This window comes from Lichenostomus cassidix, chromosome 11 (genome assembly GCF_008360975.1).
Source record: "Lichenostomus cassidix isolate B80296 chromosome 11, HeHo_3.0, whole genome shotgun sequence".
NCBI classification, from domain to species: domain Eukaryota; kingdom Metazoa; phylum Chordata; class Aves; order Passeriformes; family Meliphagidae; genus Lichenostomus; species Lichenostomus cassidix.
The window spans coordinates 8,548,291-8,573,840 of record NC_139492.1 but is presented as its reverse complement, the minus strand read 5'-3'; the positions used below and the strand labels follow the sequence as shown (position 1 = coordinate 8,573,840).

Below are 25,550 nucleotides of genomic sequence, written 5' to 3'. Positions count from 1 at the left end.
AGGACTTGGGAAGGAGAAAAGGAGTGAGGGATATACGAAAGGAGTGAGAGAAATGCCAAAGCAGGACTAAATGAGAAAAAGGAAACATGTTTAATTAGTGTCTTCTGTAAAACTTTACAAATGTACAGCATAGTGCAAAAACGCAGTCTCAGCACATCACCTTCAAGTAAAATTAACAGTGTAAAACCCGAGGAACACAAGCTTCCTTCTTCACAGGAGAGGCTCCCAAATTCTCTTCGTGAAGGTTCCTCTCTCACCGTCAAGCTCCAATCTCATGTTTATAGTAGAGCAAAAAGCCTAAAGAAAACCCCAAGAACCCTCCCGGGAGGCTGCTCCCCAGCAGCACAGGCTGGAGCTTGCCCTGTAGGACACAGCCTGATGGAGCCAGGGCTGAGCTGCACCTGGCTCTGCCCATGGGCAGCTCTCCCCAGGGGCTCATTTCTCAACCCCAACCAGACAATCCAGTCAGACACAAGCGTACACCCAACCTCAAGCATGTGACAGGCTTCATAAAAATACAGAAACTACTCAGGAGCTTGAAGTTAAGCATGTGCTTAAATACCTTGTTGGATCAATACATTCAGTGTTAACATGACAGCAGCCTAGAGTGTGGAAGTGCAGAGAAGGATGTAAATCTTGGACATACACTGTCGGTGTCCAGAGACACCTGGCAGTTTTCAATTACCTATGAGAAAAGAAGTAAACAGAGTGCAACTCAATGACTTTCCATTGCTGGAAAGGGCAAAATAGGGTGGAAATGGGCTGATCTAGGTGAACTTTCTAAGCACAAATCTGTCAAAAAGAAAAACCTTGTCCAGGATACACTCAAGCACATCATCTAAATACCAGACCAGTGGGGGCTGCTGGAATTTTCCCTTAGTCCTGAACACAAAAACAGTGGCTGGGATTAATTCAGGAGCTCTCACAACCTCACTCCTGCACAGGCCACACCACCAAGGCATGACAGAGCTCCCAGCACAGGAATCAGCTGGGCAAAAATGTGCTCAAAAGTGAATGTTTCTGAACTAACACATTTGTTCACATAGTGATAAATGGATGGAGGAATGGGCTGTGACAGGAAGGTCCATTTAAAAAATGCTCATCTTATTGAGGAGATTTTGAGCCTGCATTCATCTGACTGATGACCTACACTTTGGGATGGATGCTTCTTGACCACAATGCTCAGAATTATGGTCCATAACAAGAATTGTCATGGCAATGAATGCAGGCAGAGCATTTCTTCAAATGATACTGGCACAGCTTAAACCTTCCTGTCTAAGCCCTTAGGAGGCCTGAGTGAATTGAATTTCCTGGGTCTGTCCTACTGCATTTGGGTAACCTTCCTAAGGAAAAGCAACTCAGGTAGAAGATACTGAGATAAATAATACGTTCTCATTAGAACTACAGAATAAAAACAAAGCTCAGCTTTGTTGAGAAACTCAGTTGTCAGAAACCACATGGATGGGGAAGGTTAGTTCAGCCTTTGAGGCTGGTCTCAGATGCACAAAGGACAGAAGAAAAGTTTGTGGGACACAGTGGACAAACCCTTCTGCCTCTCTCCTACACTGAGCAGCTGAGTCCTTCTAAAAAGGGGATCCAATCAATTAAACTGTTTAATCAGATTTCATACATCAATAAACCAACAGGCACATCTTCAGGGGAAATAGAACAGGTCAAAGCCACAGAAAAAAATACATGGGACTGGACATGGAATACTTAGCCAGCACCAAAACCCAGAGTGTGCTCTGTCAGTCTTCTCTGCACATGGAAAATTGTGCAGAAAAGTCTATCCCTTTTCTGTTTTTTTAAGTATGGAGTGCCCTGCCTTTATGTAAGAGAAAATAAATTTGGGGCAAAACAAATCCCAAACAACAAATGCTCTCAACTCAGCATAGGATGTTTTGTGGCCTGTGATGGTCTGTAGCTCCCCTAAGAGCCAGAGGCACATTCTTGGTGGGGACACTCAGAAAACAATCTTTTACACACCCCAAGAAATCTTGTTCCTACTCACACCAGGAGAACCAGGGAGAGACACAAGTACATCCCCTCAAACCCAGAAAGTGGATAAAAAAACATTTTTAGAGCATTGGACTGGCATGCAGAACTATTTTCCTATTAAAAAAACAGCATCAACAAGGGTCAGGCATCTTAGCTAATCTGTGCTGCCCTGATAAAATCCAACAGTTTGCCATTGCAAGCACGAGTCAAGATCACTATTTTATGAAGTCCCAGCTGGAATTTCAAGATACTCTTCACTTAATTTTTTTTTAAATATTTGAATTTTCTAAAGCATTTTTGAGGAAAAAAATTCCTGCTAAGTTCCCCCTCCCCCTCAGAGCAAGCCCCAGAAGCAGTATTTTGTTCTAAAAAACACTGAAATCCAGGTGCAGGGAGGGTAATGCAACAGCTACTGACCATTTCCAGCTACCAAAAAAAAAAAAAAGGAGGGGCACAAAAAGAAACTCTTGTGGAATTCTGAGTCAGTTTCGTTTCTTTACATTCAAACCTGTGGATGCTTGGATGGGTGGGAGGGAGTTGCAGTTTCCTGGAAGCTAAATCACTGGCTGTTGTCCATTGAAGAGCTCAGGTTTAGAGGGATATCCCCTTGGACACCCACAGAGGACATGTAGGAAGCTATATTTTCAGATGGAACATAAAGGGATGAATTTTCAGGCAAGCTGATGAGGTCATTCCCAAAGATGGACTGACGGTCGAGGAGGAACTGCTGGGCACTTTCAAGAATGACATCTTTCCCTAGGAATGGATAGCAGAAAATTCAGCTTCTGGAAGGCAGGTTACCCAGTTTTACATATAGATAACTGAAAAGTGACAAATCCCCATTGCAAAAGAGGCTGAGGAGCCTCACTCCAGCAAAAGTTGCTTGGAAACACTTGAGTGAAGCTTGGACTCACTCAAAAGCCCATTAAAATCAAGGGAAGTCTCAGCAGGTCACCTGAGTGCTGAGGTGCCTTGCAAGTGAAAGAAGGTTGACAATGCTGGGGACACTGAGAAGTGCATGAGAGCAGCTGCTCTTCTCCTTCACTCAAGGACTGCCATTCTCCCTCTTTGCAGAAAGACCAGAAAGTTTTTGGAAACAGAGGATGCTCAAGGACTCTCTTCAGTGTACCTGGGATTTTAGTGCCTTTGAAATGCTCATAAAAGAGGCTGAAGTCCTTGAACAACACACAATGAATCAAAACTCGGGGGTGGGCTCAGGTGGCTACAGCACCAAACTGGAGCTCACAAGAGCTCCTCTTCCAGCTCAATCCCAGCACATGAACACACCTCACTGTTCCACAAACAGGGAAGCACTTCTAGATTCATATGTAAGGTCAATGACACGCTTTGTCAGAGTCAGCAAGTGGGAGAACATCAGCTGGACAGTTCCCTTGAGGTCTGCTAAAAAGTCTGGAGAAAGACACACACAACCTGTGCCTCAGGCTGCCAGCAACTATTGGGGCACCTCCTGTGCAGCAGGAGCCAGAGGAAACCCAGGACTGTCCAGCTCTTACCACCACTGAGATCATCCATGGCAAAAACAGAGGCAGTTCAATTCCATTTACACCCCAGTTTATCCCCCACCCTTTTCCCACAGCTCAGAACCTGGCTTAGCAGCTGCAGTGGAAACTCTGCTCACTGACAATTGTGAAAGTAAAATAACAAATGTGGTTTGTTCCCTCATATGGCAAATAGTGCTGGATATCATATCTGGCTGCCTGAACAACATCCCCACTGCCAAGTCCACAGAGCTGCTGGTGCTCCTACCTGGGCAGGTGTTGTTGAATGGTGGGTTGAACACTTTGGGGGGCAGCTCAGTTGCACTCTTCTCCAGATCCACTGTGAGTCGCTGCATCTTGATGCAAAAATATAAACTACAATGTACAATTATACAAAGACAGGGGAGCTTGTTAGAACTAGGCCATGTCTGAGCACCAGTGCTTCACCCCACTGCTCAATACCCACCAGTAACACAAGCCATCCTCCCTGCCCTGCCTCTCCTCCAGCCTCACTGCACTTCACTAGAACAGAGCCAGGCCCCTGTGCACAAGGGCAGATCTGCCCGAAGGAGAGGGCTATGGGAGGTGCAATGCCCTATTCAGCACTGGCTAACACAGCATGAAACTCATGTCATAGGAGGGGCCAGGCTGGTGTCACTGTGGTTGTCCCTGCTCCCCTGCCATACCAAACAAACCCACAGTCCTCTGCAGCCAGCAACAAAGAGAAAAGGGATTTTCTTTCCATTTTCCTATGACTGTCTTTAAAGTAAAAGTAGCTTTTGCTTGCACAGTGCTCCAGACACTGAGCTCCTGCAGGTATTGCTTCCAGGCTTCTCTGTGCTCATGACATTCTGTGGGACAAGCAAGAGCTCCTGGTAAATGCAGTGGGCTCACAGACTGAGCTACTGAACAGTGCAGCTTCCTTTCCTGGCCTTTTCTCTCATGCAATTCTTTTAAAAGGTAACAGCCCTTGCTTCCAACATTTGCTAATTAATATTAACTATCTCTTCAGATTGTAACTCTCCTTCCTAGCACTCAGGAAGTGGAAACACCGAGTAAATTTAAAATTATTAAATCAAAACCTAAAAAGGATGTTTATACCATGAAGAAGGCTTAGAGACCTTTTGCATTTCATTGGTGTAGATTACACTTGGCTTGTGCATCTGTAGAGATGGCAGAACCATCCAAGTCTTCATCCAATTTGGCTGTCAGCAAGGGCTCTGAAAATTCACCCTCCATCATGCAGGAAAAGGGACTCAGCCATGCAACACACTTCCAACCTAAATGCTTCTATGAGTCTGTGGTTTCCTTCACTGTTAATTAAATCTCCTGCTGTTTCTGCACTGCAGAAATGTCTGTGTCAGTATCAATTCCAAACAATTTCTCCTTGTTTCTTCATGTACAGGCATGCAGGAACCTCTATTCTAAATGCACGAGGTTTTACTGCTCCTGAAATGTACAGGGATGGATGCACTTTCTAAAGGCATATTTTATGAAGAGCTTTGGCACAAGGACACGTTATAAATCTATGGTATTAGTAGGATGTGGCATTCACACTAAAAGAAAGTTTAGAGCAGCCAGTTGCAATTAAAGACTTCAGGACACCAAGAGTCAGTCAGAGCTTGTCTCCAGAAAAGGCCTGGCTGAGTGGGAAAAACAGGTCAAGAGTATAATACAACACTTTCCTGCTGCCCTCAGGAGATGCCTACGTGCTGTGCTTTAGCCCATTCTCCCCTCTGGTTATGAAATAACCTCCTCAGTTATGCACAAGCTCTGCTTCAAAGGTACATTATTATTTAGGCAAGGAGATCAAGGAGAAGGTGTCCCTGCCCATTGCAGGGGGGTTGGAACAGGATGAACATAAAAGTCACTTCCAACCCAGGCCATTCTGGGGTTCTGTGATTGTTATTATAATTATCATATCTCAGAAATACACCTCTCTTACCGGGGACAGAGTGGCTTCCATTTCAGTCAAATTCCATTCACTCAAAGATAAATTGGGATTAAAGACCTGTTGGGAGAAAAATACAGTTAGGGCTCTGCGAGGTGTAATGGTTTGAGATTCTCATGGCCTCCCCTGTCTGCTGGAGGGTGCAGCCCTGCACTAACTGAAGATGCAGACTGTGGCTCCTGTGCTGATTTGTGGCACAGCCAGCACAGCCTGGGCTGGGCTGTGAGCACTTGTGCTGATCCATGAGCCCTGCTGCCTGCCAGGGCAGGGACAGCACGGACACCCTGTGCCACAGTCCTGTCACAAACCAGAGCAGCTCTTTGTGTCACTGCACACACAGATCAAAGCCCTTTTCTGCTGTTCTGGAGTCCTAGGACACTTCCAGATTCATATCGCTTTTAAAAGCATTCCAAAACTTAGTAGCAGAGGGCAGGTTACTGTTGCATCAGGGCTTTGATGGCCATTTCATGAGAAGTCTGAGCAATTTGGGAAAATGAGTGTTGATCTGGGACCAGTTTTGTGATTCATTCTCACTCTTGTGACATTAGTTGCACAGAGAGAGAAGTGTGTCAATAACAGGAAAGCACTTCCTAATGAGAAAGAAGAAACAGAAACCAACAGTCAGTGACAGAGCAGGCCATTAGAAAAGCTCTCTGTAAAGTCAGAATCAACCACAGACACTTGGGAACTGACTTGAAGAGAATAAGATCGATTTTTTAAAAATGATTTTTCATTCTTTTCATCCACGCAAGCTTACAACGTGCCTTTATCTGAAGCACCTCCTCAAGGGAGCATATATTTGATATTTATATTCTTTTCTTACATACAGAGTTATTTGATTATTGGCAAAATAATCACACACCAACTATATGTACAACAACAGAGAAATAAACACACCTTCCTATTTCTGCATGTCTATTTAAGAAAAAAGCCACCATCCATTTCTAAAGAAAGATGATCTGAGAACTGAGACTGATAAATACCTCGGCAGAGAGAGAATTTTATATTGGCTACACTTCTCAGAATATGAGGAAAAGGGGAAGGTAGGAAAAGCTAAACACAGTCTAGGAATATCTAAAATGTAGAATATGCAGAAAATAAATTAACCCCTACAAAGCAATTACCAAACCAGCTAGAGAGTCATATTAAACCTATTTTACATAAATGTGTCAGGTCTCATGTTGATTTCTTTACCAAATGCCATGTGTTTTGTGCTCCTAGAAGTTCAAAAATGCATATTCAAAAAAAAAAAAAAAGAAAAGCATAATTGAAAGCTGAAATCTTATGAGCAGATCGAAACAGAGCTGTAATTCCACAGGCTACACATGGCAGATAAAATGACACGAGGACAACCAGCACGACCCGAATCACAGCCCAAAGGAGCTGCTGTGAACTTCACAGCTTTGTTTGATGCAGCCTTCCCAGCAACACTCACATCTAAGAGGCTGGCAGGCTCCAGGCTGTACTGCTGGCTCCTCAGCAGCAGCTGCAGCCCCTCCAGGCTCCAGTCGGTGCCCTCCAATGGGTCTGAAATATCTGTTCTGAGAAAACACAGCAGGAAATATTGCCACAAAGGAAACTTGCAGAGATACATACAGAGAGCAGACTGAGCAGCCTTACAAAAGGATGTTTATGGTTCAATCTCACTTTGAAAATCAAGAGCCCACTGTCAACCTGGGTTTATCCCCATAACTTGGTTTAATCCTAGAAGTACAACTCAGCAGAGCACACAGGGGACTGGGCAGATGGTAAAACAAGTGAGACAATCCCTCTCCTTGGTGACACGTGGTTTGGGGATGGATAGGCTGTGCACATCTCCTCAACACTGGGAAAATTAAAGCTTTCCTTAGAAGAAATCCTTTTAGAGATGCACTTGGAACCAGAACAGGCTGCATTGCCATTCTCCTTGGTCCAACATGCCTGAATTTCTGTTAACTAATGCTTTTTAAAGGAGTGACTTTTAGCTGCAGGCATTCACCCTGCAGACTATATTTACTGGAGACATTCAGCTAAATGAGCAACAGTGAGGCCCTGCTGTGTTTAAACCCCAAAAGCTATAAAAAATTTCTCTTAAAATCAGGTCTTTTAAAAAAGGATTATTTTTCTTCTATTAAAATATTTTCAAGTATCCAGTGGGTTTAGAGGGAGGAATGTGATTCTCTGTAAGGACTTAAAGGAAAATGGAAACTTTTCTGGTAATTCTATTGAATGCTTTGGGTTCCCCTCCCTCCCAGTCCTCCCAGCTTTCACTTAGACCTTAAGCAAATCCCTCTCAGTGCAAAAAGCCTCTTCCTGCTCCTACAGCTCTGATGCACATCCTCTGAGAGCTCTTCCTCTGCTGGGTCCTTCAAGCAGGTGACCCACAGGCCCCCAGCCTCTGTGAACTGTCCCCTGGGATCCAAGGGTCCTCCAGCAGGTGCCACAAGTGCAGAATGGAGCTCACCAGGCTGCACTTGGCAGTTTGAAGTCGCCCTCCCTCCCCAGGCTGGGAATGGGAGGAGAAGGCCATGAACAGCAGGGCCACAGCTCTCCCTCACTCGCCTCACCTGTCCAGCAGTGCCCTTCTGCCTCTCCTCTCGGGTGGCTGGGAGGTCCCTGCTGGGGCTGCAGCACAGCTGCCTTTGCCCTCCAGGACAGACTGGACCATGGCCACCGGCAGCACCGGGGGCTCGGAGCAGGCGCGGCAGCCAGGCAGGGGCACATCAGGCTCCGTGCTGGGCTTCACTCCAGGACTCACTGGCTCTTCCTTGATCAGCATGAGGCACTTCTCCCTGCACCAGAGACAACACTGAGCACCCCACACGGCTGCTCTGCAAAGGCCTCCTGCTACTGGGAAGGGCAGGAGCACAAGGCATTGCTTGCACTTCCCATCAAACTGCCCCACTAGGTCTTTCCATTTCCTCAGATGAGCAGAAGAAGCCAGAAGCCTTGTTTTCGTTCCAGCAAGCTCCAGAAAGCTCAGGTGGAATATCTGCAGTCACTTCATCATTCACAGTTATAATGAATTTGCCCCATCAATTGTTTTTCAAATACAGAAAATACATTTCCGTGCACTGATTATTTCTTGGGTGAGTGTTACGGACACATTAAAGAGTCCCTGGGCTAGAGAGATTCCCCTGAAAAGTCTTCACCCTAGAGATAGGAATGGGATCAGTAAGACCATCCCATGCAGGAGTTAGGATTGGACCAGCAAGCACTCTTGAGATCCCAAAGACACACATCTTGTGCCCCTGCAGGACTTGAACAGAAGCTATGGAGACCTGGCACTCCTAGTCAGATGTTTTCCTTGGTTAGAGGCAGAGGTTTGCTTTTTTCCAGCGGGAGAGGCACACCACGTTATTTCCAGATGGACATATGACAATGAAATTTTGTTTAGTAGCATTTTCTGTTTAAAAACTCACTCTGTATTACTTGAATGAGATTTTACAGTTTCCTGTGAACCTCCAGAACTGCAGCCAAAGTGATAAAGGCACATAGATCAACAGGGATGGTAGGTGACACTACAGAGCTGTCCTCAACATTCCTTTCACATCATCTTCTCATCTCATGCATCCTGAACTCCCACCAGCAGCTCAGGCTGATTTAGGAGGTACCACACCCGACCTGATTAGGGCCATGGCTGGCTCAGATGCTCAAGTCATGCAGACACAGCACAGACCAGAAGCCACCAGATGGCACTCAGCAATTAGTAGAAATAAGCAACTTGAAGGTTATATTAAAGATTTTCTGCTTTAGAAATGGCTTCCAGGTTTTGTTTTTTTAAATATGAAGCTCTTTACATGCTTCTAGTTAATTTTATGGCTATGGTTTCAATTATGCAACAGATTTACAGGCAATTTCTAGAGTATAACTGCCTTGCCTCTAAGCCTGAGAAACTGTTTCCATGATTCATCTGTCTACTTACTTTCCACTGACATAGCTTTAGCTATTCTGCTACTAGTCCTAAATACACTGCATGTCTGTGGCAGGAAGAGATAAGCATTAAAATACCTCTGCATTCAGTTCTTAAGTTACTGGGGCCTTTTCACAGAAAAGTTGTCAAACATCGGAAGTTGTTGTGATGCAACCTTTCTGTTCTCATTAGCAGAAAGATGTATAACTTGATTGTTTCTTCTTTGCCAAAGCCAAAAGGAAACCTCCTTTCTCTCTCTCAACAAATCTAACAAGGGTTAGTACCTCATTATTTGATTAAGTCTGAGACAGTCCCTGTCTTGAGGACAAAATATAAAGAAACATGGAATATTTCTCGAAGACATGAGTGGAGGTTTTCAGCAGGAAACTCAGGACTTTGTTTTGGAAGTTATGCTATTATTACCCCCCCCCCCCCAATTCTGAAAATCTGACCCACTTTGCAAACTGGAAAAAAGTGTTCCATCCCACATCTCTATAGAGATTTGTGAATCAGACAGAAACTTTGGTAGAATTACAGCCAGGAAGAACTCTTGTGAAGAGTTGCAGAAGCATGTCCATACCTGACTCTCCCTATTTTTAATCACAAACATGTTTACCTGTCATTTTCAGGAGGGGATTGCATATTCATGATGTTGGATGGTGATGCTTCAGTTACATCAGATATGATGGGTCCTCCAGCAATTGCAGGGCTGTTTAAGCAAGAGGCAGGTTCTGTTGATGGCTAAGAGAAAAGAAAATTTATCTTTCTGACCCCAAAACAAGTCCAAAGCTCTGTCTGAGATGGTTAGGGTTTATTCACTGGGACCTTGAGTCCTCTCTGTATGGAAACCAAGAAAACTTTTACCTACTACACAATATTATAATTTCCTCCCACTTTTCCTCCAACCGCACAGAGGTACAGGTGTGAAACAAACCCTGTGAAGTGTCAGCAACCAAGAGCTTTGACCATGTCTGACAATTTGCCTCGACTTCTCAGCTTTCTCTGGAGGGAAAGATCCAACACAGCCCCACAGGGCACTGAGAGCCTCTCATGCCACCTCACATATTTTAACAGCACGATAGAAGTGTCTGGTGTCTGCTCTGGTCAGAAAAATCACAGCACCCACTTCTAGAACTCACTTCTTCCTCTCTTCCCTCAAGGTGAACCAGGCTGGGGTAACATCTTAAGAGTCTGGCATGCAGGGTCTGCCTTTCCCCACCAAAGCCCACGGCCTCCCTCTTGCAGGCATCCCTGAAACTGGGGAGCTGAAGGAGTTATAAATGTCACCCAGCTTTGCAAACCTCTTCTCTGCTTCACTGCCAAACTCTTGCCAAATTACTTACTCCATAATCTCTATTACTGCTTCAAACATTTTCCCCCCAGGCCAAAGCCATCACAGAGCTCAGAGGCTGGGGTGAACCCACCGACTGTATGAAATAGGGGTCGTGGAGGGGGTCTGCAGACAGATGTCGGCTGAACTTGGACACTGGTGGAGCAGAGATCCCGTTGTCAAGCATCAGGGGTCTGTGAAGAGAAACAGGTTTGTCTTCCAGCACATACTGACAGCCTCCTGGTTGCTTGTACAAGAAACATCGCCCAGCCAAGGGCTCTTCTCCCCTGGGGACTCTGGTTTGCCTCAGCTGTAAGAGTATTTCTTGTCAAGTGTTATGGGCAAGGAAGGGTTACAACAGTTTAGGAGGAAGTGACCATTAAAAAACAGTGTTAACCAAATGGAGAAGGAATGGATGCAGACCTGCCCATCCTGTCCAAACCAACCCAGAGCTCGCAGGCAGCACTCTGCTCTGCACCAGGTAGCTCCAGGCTGCACACCATCCTTTCCTGGAGCCATTTAGAAGAGAGGCAAGTTACACACCACCAAATCAGTGTTGGATACACACCACATTCAGTGACTGCTGGTCAAATTACAGGTGTCTGTGGGCTGGCTGGGCCCAGCCCTGCTCCTTCTGATGTCAAGTGGCACAACTGGGACCCACAAGACCAGCAGTGGGGTCCTCCCCTTTAGCCTCCCCTAGTTAGCATTCCCATGTCCCACCACGCGCTGTGTTCCCCAAATAAAGGTCACGAGCTGACACGGTGCTTCTCTAAAGAGCAGTGAATGGGGCATGTCAGCAGGTCTGACTCTGCACTTCAGCCCATTCATTTCCCATCACCATGGAGCCCTGGTCCGGTGACTGCCTGCCTGGGCAAGCTGAGCTTGTGCTTTTAGTGAGGGGGCAGCATTATGCACCCGTGAGCATGTGCACCACACAAGGGTACTTACAGCTTCCTCTTTATCCCAGTGCTGCTGGGGCTTGATTGGAGCTGGCCAAACAGAAACTGAATCAGCTGTCAGGAGAGATCAAAATCCGGTGTTAATCAGCAGAGTGATTCAGCACTCCCTGCTCTCGCAGCCATTCTTATCTCACACATTCCTCCCTCCCAACAGCACCCCAAAGCTGGGAGCAGCCATAGAATATAGGAGGCAAATAGCATGAGACATTGGAGCCTGAAACAGAAATGAGCTGTCCAAGAGCTCAAACAGCCTGCCTGGCTGTCAAGGGACACAGCCAGGTGCCTGCTTTGTGCAAAGGTTCCTGTGCTCAGGACTTTCCCTCTCCACTTCGTGCATGCAGAACTTCAGATGGCCATACCAGACCTGGGAATCTGCCAGTGAAGTGAACATGCAAACATTCCTAGGCCTGGAATTAGAACTGGATCCATTAAAGTTTTCAGAGACATTTAGAAGAGGTGCTGTAAAATCTGACAAAGACTTTGGAAGAGAAAGAGGCAACTCCCTATGGGAGACTCTGGATGGAGGCCTGAGCTCTTTCAGTTGAGTTTTTCAGCTCCGTGAATTTCAGTGTTGATACAACAGGACACTAAAAAGGAAGCAGAGTGGCTTTGGAGAGGAATCACTTAGCAACATATTCCCAGGTCAGCTTGAACTTAATGCTCTGCTTTGACCTCCAAACAAAGAAAGCATTATTTTTATATATCACAGCTGGCTCTTACTCATTGCTCATTATAACAAAATAGATTTGCATAAAAGCCTCTACAATGAATTGGGTGGCTGGTCCAGCCTCAGAGCTGGAGGAAGGCTTGATAGCCTCGTGCATTTCTGTCCAGTCCTGTGACTCCATGATGCCACGTGAGGGTCAGAACATGGGGACTGGGATATGTGACGTGCTCAGTCATGTCAGCACCATCCGGGAGTCATTGGAGAGGCCTTTCCTATGCTGGTCATGCTAGATTTTAAGGGAGATTGCTCTGCAGCCTAAAAGGTTGTACAGTAACTCCTCAACTATACCAGTAACACCAGAAAATTTAATAGTTGTTGTTACATTCCCCCAGTGGGGCAATGGGTGGCCAATTCTGCTATCTGTAGCTTCGGTGCTGGTGGGAGTGGAATTCCTCTCTTGTACAAAGGGAAGAGGAAGATTTGAGATGCCCAATGGCATTTGTACAACCAGAATACAGGACAAGTAGTAAGAGTTGTGTTCTTTTGCTCAAGACTTCAACAGAAAAGTAGTCTCTAACATCACAGAAAGGACTGACAGGGAAATTAAAATCTTTTGCTTGAGGGCGTAGTCTGTGTTTTGTTAATAACCACTTACCATAGGACACACAAAAGCATCACACAACTTGAAAGAAAGGGAAAATAAACACACTGCTATTTCAGAGTGTGGAGATTATGGGAGAAGAAAAACATCAGAGGACATACACCAGACAGCACAAGCAAGTTTAGAGTTTATACGACACTACCTTGTTGATGACCTTCTGTTGCTGAGAGTGGTTCTGCCGGAGAGAAACAACTTCCCGCCAGAGAACTTCATTTTGCCTGAAAGTGAAACAGAAATTTTCCATGAGCACAGAAACATCGACAGCCCACGGTGCTGCCATGATGCACAGTAGATCCAACTGTGCAAAGTCTGTCTCACTTCGGAGCTCTTGCAGTGTTTGGCTCTTTTCAGGTGTCCCAAACAACATCACACAATTGCCTTCCTTTTTCTTCCTTGACCTCAAAAGAACTATAGATCAAAGCATGGAGGAGAAACAAATAAAGAGAAGCCAACATTTATAGGGGAATGTAACAAGAGAACACATGTGTTTAGTTTTAGTGGAACATCTGGGCCAAACTCAGAATTTCAGCAAGGCCTGATTTGTGACTGTGAAAGTTTTGGATGACCAAGACTTCCACAGGAGCCAAGAAAGCCCAACCCCTCCACAACTGCACCAGTGCTCCCAAAGACAATGAGAGCCTATGGACAGAGACTCTGTGTATTCTACCTGCTGAAACCTCATACACAGCATGGCACAAATGCATATTTGGGAATGACTGGAGCACATGAAAAGATGCTCCTGCATCTCAGAGTCTTGGACTTGAAGGACTGTAGTGATTTTATCAGTGGGAGTCACCGATTTAACCCAGCACAGATATGTGTCCAGCTTGCACAGAGCAAATTTCTTTCTGCCTGCAAATGAAGCAGCATAGAGGGGAGCTTACAGGCTTCCTTTAAGTCAGCCCCAGTAAGTGGGATAGAGAGATGCAGAGTTTATTTACCATGCTGCCTTCAAATCTGGATGCCAGCCAAGTCCATGCTGCAAAAGGTTTTGCCAGCCAATTTATGTCTAGAGTATATGCATGTACCTAAACTGTCAGGCCAGCAAAACCTGTCATACAGGTGAAACTGCTAAACCCTCTTGCTTTTCAGTCTTTCTAGTGTGGATGGATGCTGGAACTGGGAAGATAAGGTCCAGGGCTCTAAAGAGCACAGCAGAACAGCTTGTACAGCAAGAATCTCTGCAGTGAACTTTCTGAACTGCTACTGACAGGATTTTCAGCAAAGCAGCATTCCTTGGTCTGACAGCTTGTACTGGAGTTATGTCCTAATTGTTCTTCACCAGTGTAAATTTCTTAACATGGATTCAGCTTGGGATTTCTCCTCTGTCTTAGTTTATAAAAATCATATTTTCATCAGCTGAATGCACTTTTGCTGGATGGAGGGAGGGAGCAAGCAAATCAAAAGGGAGAATAAATTAAAATCAAGGCCAAACCATTAGTACTGGAACTCCTTAAAAATTAAATCAAACACAAGCCCAGAAACTCATTGCTGCTGTACCTGGATTTCACAGTGCAAACTCATGCATGTGCTAAGTGTGGGAGTCATTAAAAATTGATGTAGGATAAAAATATTTATCCATTGCACATAAGGTGCTGTGCTGGAATGAAGTTTCCCAGTATGCAGTGTTGTCTCAAGGCCCAGAATGCCAGTGTCATCTGGTGATGTATGCATATCAGCTCTCATCATAAAGAAAGGGTTTGGGTCGATTTGATTATTCAAGTGCTTTTTAAACAAAGCTCTCTGTAAAGATTAAAATTCTGGAGGCAAATAAAAACCTCTCCAAGTACATGATTTATAAAAACATATCCACTTCTTAATCTTTCAGTGACCATGTCTGAGTCAGAAAATCCCAGAGTCTCAGACAGCTGGAGGGCAGGCAGCCACATGCAGGAAGCATTGCATCAGCTTGGTTTGCTCTTATCCAACAATTCTGGCCATGTCAGATGACAAAGTCTCAGGGAGATGAGTCCATGGACTAAATGATACAGAAGTTCTTATGTTATACATTATAACATATTGTATTTTTTAGGCCTGTCATAAATTTTGGAGGTGGATGATGGCAGAAATGTAATTTTTTAATTTTTTAATAGCTGAAGTGGACTCCACCACAGTTCTGCCAAGGACTCCTGTATGTGTGAGAGAGTTACATCTTTATCACCATTTCCATCTGGAGGAAATAGTTATCTAACTCCCCAGGTTATGCACATATTTCCTGCCTGACCTTCTCTGTGCTTTCCTCATCTGCAAAGAGAAAACAAACTAGACAGAGAGGCTCAGCATTAAATCATATTTTGTAGATCAGGTGTGCATAAAAATCCTACATGTTATTGTCTCAACAGATTTGGTCTCTATGGTCAGTCCCTGGCTCCATGTGCTCCCTGGGGAGGGAAGTGTGCAAGGCTCCTCTTTTCAATCATTCCCCACAATCCACACTCTAGAGAAGCAAATGCCCATAAGGAGCAGCCTGAGTAGGATTCAACTCACTGCTTCATGTCCTGTACTTGACACTCCATGTTCTCCTGCTGACTTCTCAGTATCTGTACCTCGTATAGCAACCTGCTGAGGTCCTCCTGGCGCATCTTGGTCTCCTCACTTTTCACTACTGACACCTGAGGAGAAAAAAATCAAAGGGGGATTTTACCTGTGCAAGAAGGGCCATGGGCAGAGAGAGTCATTGTGGTGCTCAGGTGCAAGACTGTCACCCACTGAAATACCAGGACAGGCCACGTGCAAAAGAGTCTGAACTACCCTAAGTGTACTACAGCAAGAGCCAAATACAGCAAAGTGCAGCACAAATCTATTCATACAAAGGGTCTGCTGGCAGAAGTACATTCCCTGCCAGAGTGGGAATCTATTTCAAATCAGCTTGGGGGGAAAACAAAAGTATTTTGAGAATCAGGGAGGAATTGAACTAGATTGATTTAATCTTTCTGCTTTAACTACAGAGATACCAATCAAGCCTCATGTTACAGGGATGAGTCTGAGGTAATGCTTCAAACTGACAGACTACACTTGGATTTCCAAAATACTTTTGCTGAAGTCACTTTGCAGAAGGTGCTATGCTAATTCAGTAAGAGAATAACCCTTGGGGGCATTAATAACAGGTTAAAAGACAGAAAACAGAGGGCAAGAGTAGGTTATCTCTTATATAAGAACAGGAATGGCTGTTGAGGACCCTACAAGAGTTATGCTGTATTTCTCTAGAAAAGCAATAACAATTCAAAGGCAGAGGGGTGAGAAGCAAGCCTGGCCCTGCAGCACTATACAAACATCTTGTGATACAGAGCACCAGAGCAGAAAAACACAGACAAAACTCTGATGCAAGCCAAGCCCTGCAAACTAAGATCCTCCAGCCTAGGTGCACATGTATGTGTGGAGGACAGGAATGACACCGGGGTGATGCTGGAGTGACGCTGAGCAGGATCTGGCAGGTGCACATTGCCCCCATCCCACACACTGCCCCTCACCTTCCTCTTGATGTGCTCCAGGAGGTGCTCGTGGCCCTGCAGGAAGCAGAGGTGCTGGAACTCAGTGTCATCCCGCTCCGGCTTGACAAGCCCCCCCTGCTCGATGTTCACCACCTTCCTGAAGCCATCTGCACAGAGAGGACATGGCTGATGGCTGACAGGACACAGCCCTCTCTCCACATCCCATCCCCATCACTTTTGAGGACATTTCTGTTCACCATCCACACTTTTTGAGCTGCTGTGTCACACCTGGACATGCTTTTGGGCCATATCCACCAGAAACCCAGGGCAAGGGAGAACCCTGTGCATCCCACTGGCTATCCCACTGGCTACCCCTGCTGCAGCCTATGCCACAAAAGCCTTTCTGCCATGGGCATGTTGGTTTGCCAGGAGCTGAAATGTCAGCTCTTAGGGGATTCCTGTCTCAATTTTCAAGCCAAAGGGATTCAGGGAAAGATTTTCAAAGGCACAGAGCATTATCAGGTCCCACCTTTGCAAAAAAGGGTCACATGCACGTTTGGAAAACAGCTTTGAGCACTTCTCCAAAGTCCTTAAAAGGTTTCTAAACTGTATTTAAGGACTGGCCTAAAATTTACAAAAATGCTACTGTACACTGGAAAAGCAAAGTTAAAACTTGACCAAGAAACTTAATTATTAATTGAAAGAATTTCAAGAACTATCAGAAAATAGCTACATGAAATAGTCATGGTGTTGAAGTGGCGGAAAACTACACTTAAACCTCCTTTAAGGGGGTGGGAAATGTCTGACCAGCAAGGCAAGGTTTGCAGGTCTTTTAATGGTTCTGTGATTTGGCTGGTGAAAGGGATAAGCTCTGGGCACACAACCCACAAAAGCAGCACATTCTGGGGAAGGTGTCACAGTATCAGGCTGCTGGATAAACCTTCTTATAGAATAAAATGGAAAACTAATAATAACAGCTCATCAAATTGATGCAAGAGAAGAAGAACAGCTGGTAGGTGAAAGTTCTTAGCTCCCATCCTAAAGTGTAACCTAACAGAAATGTCATGCTGGAATTCAAGGTAAACACAAGGAGCTACCCTGGGATCTGAGAGGCAGATTCTCTTTGGCAAAATCAATAATGCCACAGCAAGTCATACATGTAAGACCCCAAACTTTTCTATGCACAGTTCTCTCCCAAGCCCCCTGTGCTACTGGCACCTCCTGTCACCCCCCGTGTCTGCAGGGGCCTGGGAGCTGCACTTACACATGTTCAGCTGCCGGACAAAGCTGGCCATGTTGTTGTGCTTGAAATACTTGGGCAGCACCTCTTTGGCAAAGCGGCCTTGGTCGAACACATGAAAGCTGGTGCCATTCTGCAAAGGAGACAAGGACAAAGGCAAAGTCAGAGGAGTGTCCCTGACCACGAGAGGGGCCCAGGAGGAGTCCTACAGCAGGGGAAGTCTTGTTCTCTGAATTGTCTCCTTGAAGTTAAGAAGAGTGACAACAGCCCTCAATGATAGATGTGTTCCTTTCAGTTCTGGTACAGTCAGTCCCCTGTGGCTGCAGGTTTGACCTTTTTCTACTTTTTGCCACTGCTTAGTTGAGAGTCTTGGATGTGAGAAAGAAAACACTGACTTTTGTATCCAGATAGCTGGTAGGTAGCCTGTGATTGTCCCCACCCTTCCACGGACCTCACAGAAAGACTCTGGAATCTCAAGAAGGCCTTGAAAGTGGGAATTGCCATTATAAACCCTGACATTATAATCTACTTGTTCAGGTCTAACCACAACCCACCTGCTCCAGAGCACAGCAGTCCTGGAGGGAGCACTGCCTGGAAACATGGCACAAGAAACACAGCAAGGAAAGAAGGAAATCATCTCTGGATACACCACACTCACCCAGAGGCTCTCTGCACCTTTTCTTGGTTATTTTTAATAGTAAACAGCCACAGGGGCAACCCACAAAATGTTGACAGTCATGCTTTGCAGTCCAAGCTAGCAACACCCATGTTAACCAGATAAATCTTCCATTTCTGGGGTTGCATTGCAAAGATCCATGACTGCAAAACAAGGCAAACTGCCTGGGATTGCTGGCAGAGAAGATGCACTTCAGGCCATGTGCTTTCCCTGCCTGGCCTTCCACCTGCTGACAGCTACGTCAGTGCAATGACATCAGCAGATATTAGGAACTTGCCTTGGCTGCAGCCGAGTTCCAAGAGACAGGAGCTAAAGACACCAGAGCCTGCACCATGTTGGCAGGGAGGGGACTGAGAGTGGCACACCACAGTCATCCTCCTGCTGTGTTCAGTGGTACTACCAGCAGAGATGTGTCAGCCTGGGTGGGTATTTCAGAGGGGCTGGTTTGTTACACAGGAGGACAGTGTTTGTTAAGAGCCCTCAGGCTCTGTGTGCAGGAGGAGGGTACCAGTGTTGTGTGAGTCCCGCCACACACTTGTCAGGGGGTCTGCAGCTGCAAGGGTTATTCAGGGAAGTCTAGAAGTCTCTAAAACAGGGAGTGCAACTAGGGCCATGAGATAGCTCAGTGACTAAAGAGGGGCTGGTGTGTGCCTGCAGCCTGCCCATGGCCACCAGAAAACAGCCAGATGGCAAACCCTGCTGCCCTGCTAGTTGCCACTAGATTTCCATCATCAAACAGTGCCAATTCCCTCAGTGCTCAGGCTCATTTGGCAGCTTTAACAATTAACACCCACAAACACGACTGGGTCAGCTGCACTTCTTGCTCCTTGCTCACTCCTGCAAACACTGACCATGGCTGTGCCTCAACAGTGCTCTCTGACCATTTTGGGAGTCTTTCCTATTATTCCTTACCCCATGCAGCAGAAGCAAAGGCTGATCAAGCACTTAAGAGATTCACTGACAACCTGCATGCTGGAATTATCCTCACAGACAGAGCTTGCAGACAGGGCAGCAGGAACCAGGGTTTCCCAACACTGCAGACACTGCCCTGGGGACAGCTGGTTTATTCTGTTTCCCTTGTGCTTCTGCCCCTTTTCTCAGGGATACAGTTGTGTGTCCCAGGCTGGACCCACTGATGAAAAGCATGAGAGCATGAGGCTTTTGTGAGGAAAATGAGAAGCATGAGGCTTTTGTGTACCTCAACAAATCCTTATGGCCTCTCACGAGAGGCCATTCCTTTCACTCCAGGGCCACAATGTTCTCAGAAGCTGGCACACTCAGCAAGGTTCCTACAGACACGAGAGACTTTGGGGTTACTGTGTGCTCACTGATGAACTGTGCATGTGTCAGTTTGTTCCCACACTGCAGCTGAGCCTTGGCTGTCTTACACTATGGGAGCATAAGCTGAGAGAAACTTTGGAAGTGTTCTCTGCCCAAAGAAAAATTGACTCTGCAGTATGACAATCATGGCAGAGACTTATCTTAACTGCTTTTGACAAAACCACCAGGACAGACATGTTGTACTCTGACAAGGCAAGTGCTAGTCCAGGAATTTGCCAATTCTCCCTAACTTCATCTTCCATTTAAAAAAATTAATTTAATTACTTCTTGTCCAATCTACCATGGACACAGAGAACAGACTTTTCCTTTCCAATTTGCAACAGACTTTAGTGTATATATCAACCATGACTGCATTTCTTCTCCTTCTCACTAAGAAACAGTTCATAGGTGCTTATAGGTCCTATTTTCTAGAAATACTGATACACCCAGAAATCTAAGGTATGCAAATAATCTCTCAGCTCCAACATCACCAATGTATAGAAGCTGAAGAATATGGGAAACATGGAAATCTGCAACAATGGGAAATCTAGACACCTAAAAGCCTTACCAAAACCTCCAAGGATGTAGCTGCAGCCTATGTTAGGTCGCAGGAAAGCAGAGCATGGTGGTGGTCAGTCAAAAATAACAATGTTCTAAGTGTAACAGAGAGGGGACTATACAGGTTAGAAAATCATTCCTAGTTTGAAAATTCTTATTTAAAACACATGGTACCAAAACTTGGTGGTTCTCAAAGGTATGGCCATGTAATACCAGCATCAAAGCAACCACAGCCATGGGTAACAATGCAGCTCAAATCCTATCTCATGTTTTGAATGAAAATTCTACTGGACACAAATATAAGAAAGCCTGCTTTAAACTTTTTCACCACCCTCCTTTAAATCTGCTTGTGTTATAGATTCTTGATTTTGGAGAACAAGTTTATGCACACAGCTTATCTGATAGTTCCCTGCTGAAAACAAACCATGTTATTTGCAGCAAGTTGCAGGTCAAAAGCACAATGTGGTATCAAAGTGCTGTACAAAGGGGATAAACAAAAAAATTTATTTCTGTGATTGCACTTAGTATATTAATGCCTCTGTGACAAATAAGAGCTCAAAGCAAAGCAATCTATCCCTATGAAGCTGTACAGACAATATGCATGCACATAAGCATGATCATCACACAGCCTTGTTGAAAAATCAAGTAAAGCTCGTCCAGAATGATTTAGGAAGAGTGTGAGATCTGGTGAAACTACAGGTTTGAGTCTGAATTCTGAGTGCTGCTTATCTGCTGCTTTCTCCCTAGACATTTATGAGAAGCTGCTAAGTAACACACGTGAGATAATACAAACAGCAGTGAAACTTTTTAAGGGCTTTGCACATTTCCTAGAAAATTCTAGGGAGCCACAGATTCAAGCAAGGTGAAAACACCTCTCTCAAAGCAACTGGAATTCTTAGAATTAGAATATTAGACACTTTTTAAGATGTTTCAAGTGAAATGTGTAAATATTATAATTAAAACACATACAAAACAGTTGCTCCTTTGAAACAGAAAAGCCACAATATTTCAGGTAAATACCAAGTATATCCAAAAGTGCCCATACTGGACTCCTGGTTTTCACTCTGCCAGTAACTGGGCAGCACCTGCCAAGCAAAGAGCAGCTGCTGGCCATGCAGTACTTGGGCCTCACCTGGCTTTACCCTGGTGTTGCAGGCATTAGTGGCACCCAATATCCCCTGTACTTACAGAACTCCAGCAGATGAGATGGTTTGTTTCAGGATCTTCCACCAGCGTCCAGAGTTTTGTTAGGAAGGCTGGGACATTGCTGGAGTATCCATCCATCACCAGAGAGCTGGGTGAATCCTGCATAGTTTTGCAGTGTCCCAGCTACACTAGCCCCATTGCTCTGGGCGCGCCTGCTTCCCTGCACGCGCCTGCGTCCCACACAGAATGAACCACCCAATTTTATCCCAGGCCAGTGGAAAGTAGGCGTCCAGGGAGTCACATCAGCAGTGCTGCTCGCACTCTTAAAAACTCAGCACAATGCGATGGCATCACCAGCCCCGGAGAACAATACACAGAATGAAAATGCACTGCAGCCGATCTCGCAGAGCTGTGAATAAATGCGCAGCGTCATGCAAAGGGAACACGTGCTGCCCACCTTATGCTGGGAGGTGAGCAAGTCACCAGAGCAAACCCACCTGCCCAGAGGCTGGGGGATACCCAGGCACAGCAATCCCAGGTTTGTGAAGGCACCTGAATTGTTATTTTGGGATTTTACTGTCCTAAACTTTGGCTGGCACAGACAAACGAGAGCTGGCCAGACCTCAGGGCTGCACGTCTTTGGCAAGGCTTTGAAAAGTCAAAATTGTAAGCAGGTCTAGCTACAGATCCTATGTTAATTGTCAAAAGAAATTATTTAGCTCTTGTATGAGAAAAGAGGATGCTAAAAACAGCTACACATAGAATCTACAAGACAATATGCTTTTATCATTAATATAAATGCTTTAGATAGCTCTAAAAACATGCTTACAATGTAGCTTAATGCCAGGGTAATTTCAACTCAGAAACTGCTCTTCAGATAATGTAACAAAATGCAAAAGCAATGTTAAATTTTCCTGAGGTCCTAAGCAAAAATTTGCAAAGGCTAAGCTCAACATTCCTGCTAAAAAATGAAACAGAGTTCTCACCTGATGCCTACGTAATCCTTTAAGGCCAAACATCGGAAGAATCAGGAGGCGAAATGAGACCATTAAGATAAGTAAGTGTCATGATAAAGATAACAGTGCAGTAACCTTTTCCTTGCCATTTTCAAAGGGTGACTTAGAAAAATGTACCTAAGAATGTGGTATTTCCCCTAAAACCCAAATCACCATCAAAAAAGCCCAGCAAGTAACACAAATTTTATATAACAGGTGCTAGTCATGCAAGATAACATCATCACACATAGAATTCACAAGGTCAATAGTGCCTTAGCAGAGTGCAGTAAATGTTTGACATACACTGGAAGCAGTGATCTGGTTATTCCTGCAAAGGTGCTTGGACAGAGGACCCCATTCCTCTTACCTGATCTCTGTGAAGTGCCAAACAGAGCTGGAAGAAACAGCTGCAGCCCCTTGTCTGCACACCTGGAAGATTCTGTGTCTACCTCAAAGAGAAAGATAATAGAATATTTGGACAAGGATTTCTTCTGGGATGTAATGCCACAGTTCTGGAACTGGAGCAGACATTTGACAATTCAGTCAGGTTTAAACATGGGAAAACTTCCAAAACGGCAATTAATTCTCAAGAGTCCCTTTTGAGAAAAACAAAACAACAACAACAACAACAAAGGACACAGACACACATTAGTATTTAATTGACAAATAAAACTGGACTACAGATGAGGTTAAAAAATTGAAACTTGAAAGTTCACTGTGTTTTGAATTTGAACACAAAAAATGAGGAAAATCTCTTGGCCAGTTGTTTCAGTTTTTTCAATCAATCCTGAGCTGAGTGATACTTTCTAAAAGCGTCAGATCAAAGCTTTTCGGGGAAAAAAAAAGGCTTTTTTCCTGCAGTGAGGTTTTGCTACTCTGAGTAATAAAAATGCAAGGGAATTTTCTGGTACTGCTGCACTGGTATTCAAAAAGCTGAGATAGATTTCTCAAACTGTGGGGGAAAAAACCTCTTTGCAAGCAGAAGCTCTGCACAGAAAACAGCCTCACATATCCATTTTTTACTGATAGTGCAACAGAAGGCCTAGAGCAGAAACCAGGAGCTCAATGACAATGGTCCTTGCCTGTGATGAGATACTGTAGTTTGAGAAAAAACCTTTTATGACTGTGACTCCAGCTGGCAGAAACTGCATTTATAATGTCTGACATAATAAGAGAGAAGTATATTCTGACCAACCTTTCCTGTGAACTATAATGCAGAAGAATAAGTGCCTGGGAGGAAGATTTAGAGGATCAGACCATTAGCTCACTTTTCAATTCAACTTCTTCCAAAATGTGTTGCAGCCCTTCTCTAGATTTCTGCACAAACAAAACTGCCACCGTGACATGTTTTTTCAGCCCGCTCATAACCCAGCAAGAGATTTTTAAAAGCAAACATTCCCCTCCCCAGGCCAGCACTGGAGTGTGGGCCAAGTCTCACAATCTCACCCTGAATTTCATGGCATGCCCTCTCACTATGGAAGCCCCAGGTCCCAGAGTCACAGCAACACCTCAACAGCGCAGTTTGCATTGAAATGAAAACCTGTGCATCAAGGTAGCCTCAAAAGAGGGACAGAGTTGAAACCCATGAAGCAAGCATGGAGAACCAACGCAAAAAGTGCAGCACAGAGGGGAACACTTTCCTAGAATGTGCTGCTCTGAAGCGTGACTTGTTACTCTGAGTGTGAGGTGGCAGCAGTACAGCAGCTGTACTATCTTATCTCCCATCGTATCAGCGACAACCCCCTTCCCACCCAGCCCGGCTAGAGCAGCCAAGTGACACCATCCTGCTTCCTTCCTGGGAGCTCACCATCTCTTGCCATTTTCTCTGATGATCACCTTGACAGCTTGGACACTGCTTTTCTACTTTTGGCTGCTTTTAATACTCTCTCTAATACACATCTGCCAAAAAGTTAAGGCAAAATGAGATCTCATGTGTTCACCTCCTTTCACTTTATGATTTCTTCAAAGCTTTTGGAGCCATTAAGAAGCATCCTGGATCTCTTAGACAGTAAGAGTGCTTTCAGCCTGCTGACTGATGCCAGTTCAGAGCAGCCTGTCCTATCCTAGTCTCAGACCCCCAGGCAGACAGGCCACTGAACCCTGACACCTCAATTTTGTGCCAGCCACAGCCTCTCCCCTCACTGCTATCTTTATTTCCCCAAGTGGGAAACAAGATAAAGCCCAAGTGCTCACCAGGCACTTTAATTTTGCCCCATGGGATGCTCCTAGAAAGCACACACTCAGCAAGGGTTATCAGAGGAGAAACTTGGGGCTCACCTCCCCATTCCTTTCTTACCCCCACCAAATACAGCAGGCAGACTGCCTTCAAGAAGAAAACATTTACAGGACATGAGTGGGTGATGCTCCCCACAGCAACTCACACTGTGGTTCCCACCTGGTTCTGGCAGCCAGCACTGCTTCAGGTTTGGTTTTTGCAGGGAAACGTTGGGATGTCCAGGTTTAACCCCATTTATTTCCAGAAGCATTGGCACCTCCAGGCCTGCTGCCCCTGAAGGGGTCTCTGGGCACTGCCTGCACCCCTGGATTTGACCCTGTGAAACAGAGAACCAGAATCCAGGAGAACCAGACCAACCCCTTTAACATTCTATTTGAGTCATGTTTTCCCTTTGGCAAACAAATTAAGTTTATGTTGCCAAAATACTGTTGTAAAATAGCATCAAATATGTAGGTATTTTTAGTGTTTTAAAATACTTCCTGCTTTTTTTTTCGAAGTTCAGTCCCCCAGTGAGTCTGCATAAACTACTGCCAAGCCAGAGTGACAGCAGCTTGCACAAACCTGGCTGTGAGCCCATGCCAGCTTCTCAGCCGCTGGGGACAAACAAGGGAGCTGCTGATACCCTTCAGCTCACAGGGCACCTATGCAAGGCAGATGCAGCCTGAGGCTGAGTGATGGAGACCCAAATAATGCTATGTTTGGCACAGAGACTCTCGTGGACTCGGGAAAAGCTTCATTTTCTCAGAATGTCCAAGCTCTCATTAGCAGCACCACGGGGGAAAGCTGGCAAGTCCCAGCTGGGACCCACCAGCCATGCAGGGGCTTCAAGCCGCCCCACTGGCCTCCATCCCTAAAGGAGCACGGATATACACCCGTTCCCTGCCCCGGGACTGGTGTGGGAGGACAGCCGGAGGCGTCAAGGCCCGACAGCCCGGCCGGGGCTCCCCCGCTGCAGCCCCTGCCCTCCGCGGGCCTCGGGGCGGCACCG

General features: G+C 45.4%; 1 protein-coding gene across 6 annotated transcripts; it reads right to left on the bottom strand.

Annotated features, from left to right (window-relative positions):
* Nucleotides 1-67: 67 nt before the first annotated feature.
* On the bottom strand, nucleotides 68-25,505 carry HSF4 (heat shock transcription factor 4). Of its 6 annotated transcripts, none has more exons than XM_085071768.1 (15): nucleotides 25,371-25,495; nucleotides 23,773-23,883; nucleotides 22,694-22,771; nucleotides 17,656-17,764; nucleotides 16,431-16,558; nucleotides 15,448-15,572; nucleotides 13,103-13,178; nucleotides 11,622-11,686; nucleotides 10,765-10,864; nucleotides 9,957-10,081; nucleotides 7,995-8,219; nucleotides 6,884-6,989; nucleotides 5,443-5,508; nucleotides 3,766-3,853; nucleotides 68-2,754 (listed from the first exon to the last, which is right to left on the bottom strand). In XM_085071768.1, the coding sequence occupies exons 2-15, from the start codon at nucleotides 23,782-23,784 to the stop codon at nucleotides 2,558-2,560; spliced, it is 1,500 nt and encodes a 499-aa protein (XP_084927894.1). In that variant the 5' UTR covers nucleotides 23,785-23,883; nucleotides 25,371-25,495; the 3' UTR covers nucleotides 68-2,557. The 6 variants fall into 6 exon arrangements, 4 of the variants coding, with proteins under 4 accessions (XP_084927894.1, XP_084927896.1, XP_084927895.1 ...); XM_085071771.1 differs by having other exon boundaries at nucleotides 2,617-2,754; nucleotides 3,766-3,872; XM_085071770.1 differs by lacking the exon at nucleotides 23,773-23,883 and having other exon boundaries at nucleotides 25,371-25,505.
* Between the last annotated feature and the right edge of the window lie 45 nt (nucleotides 25,506-25,550).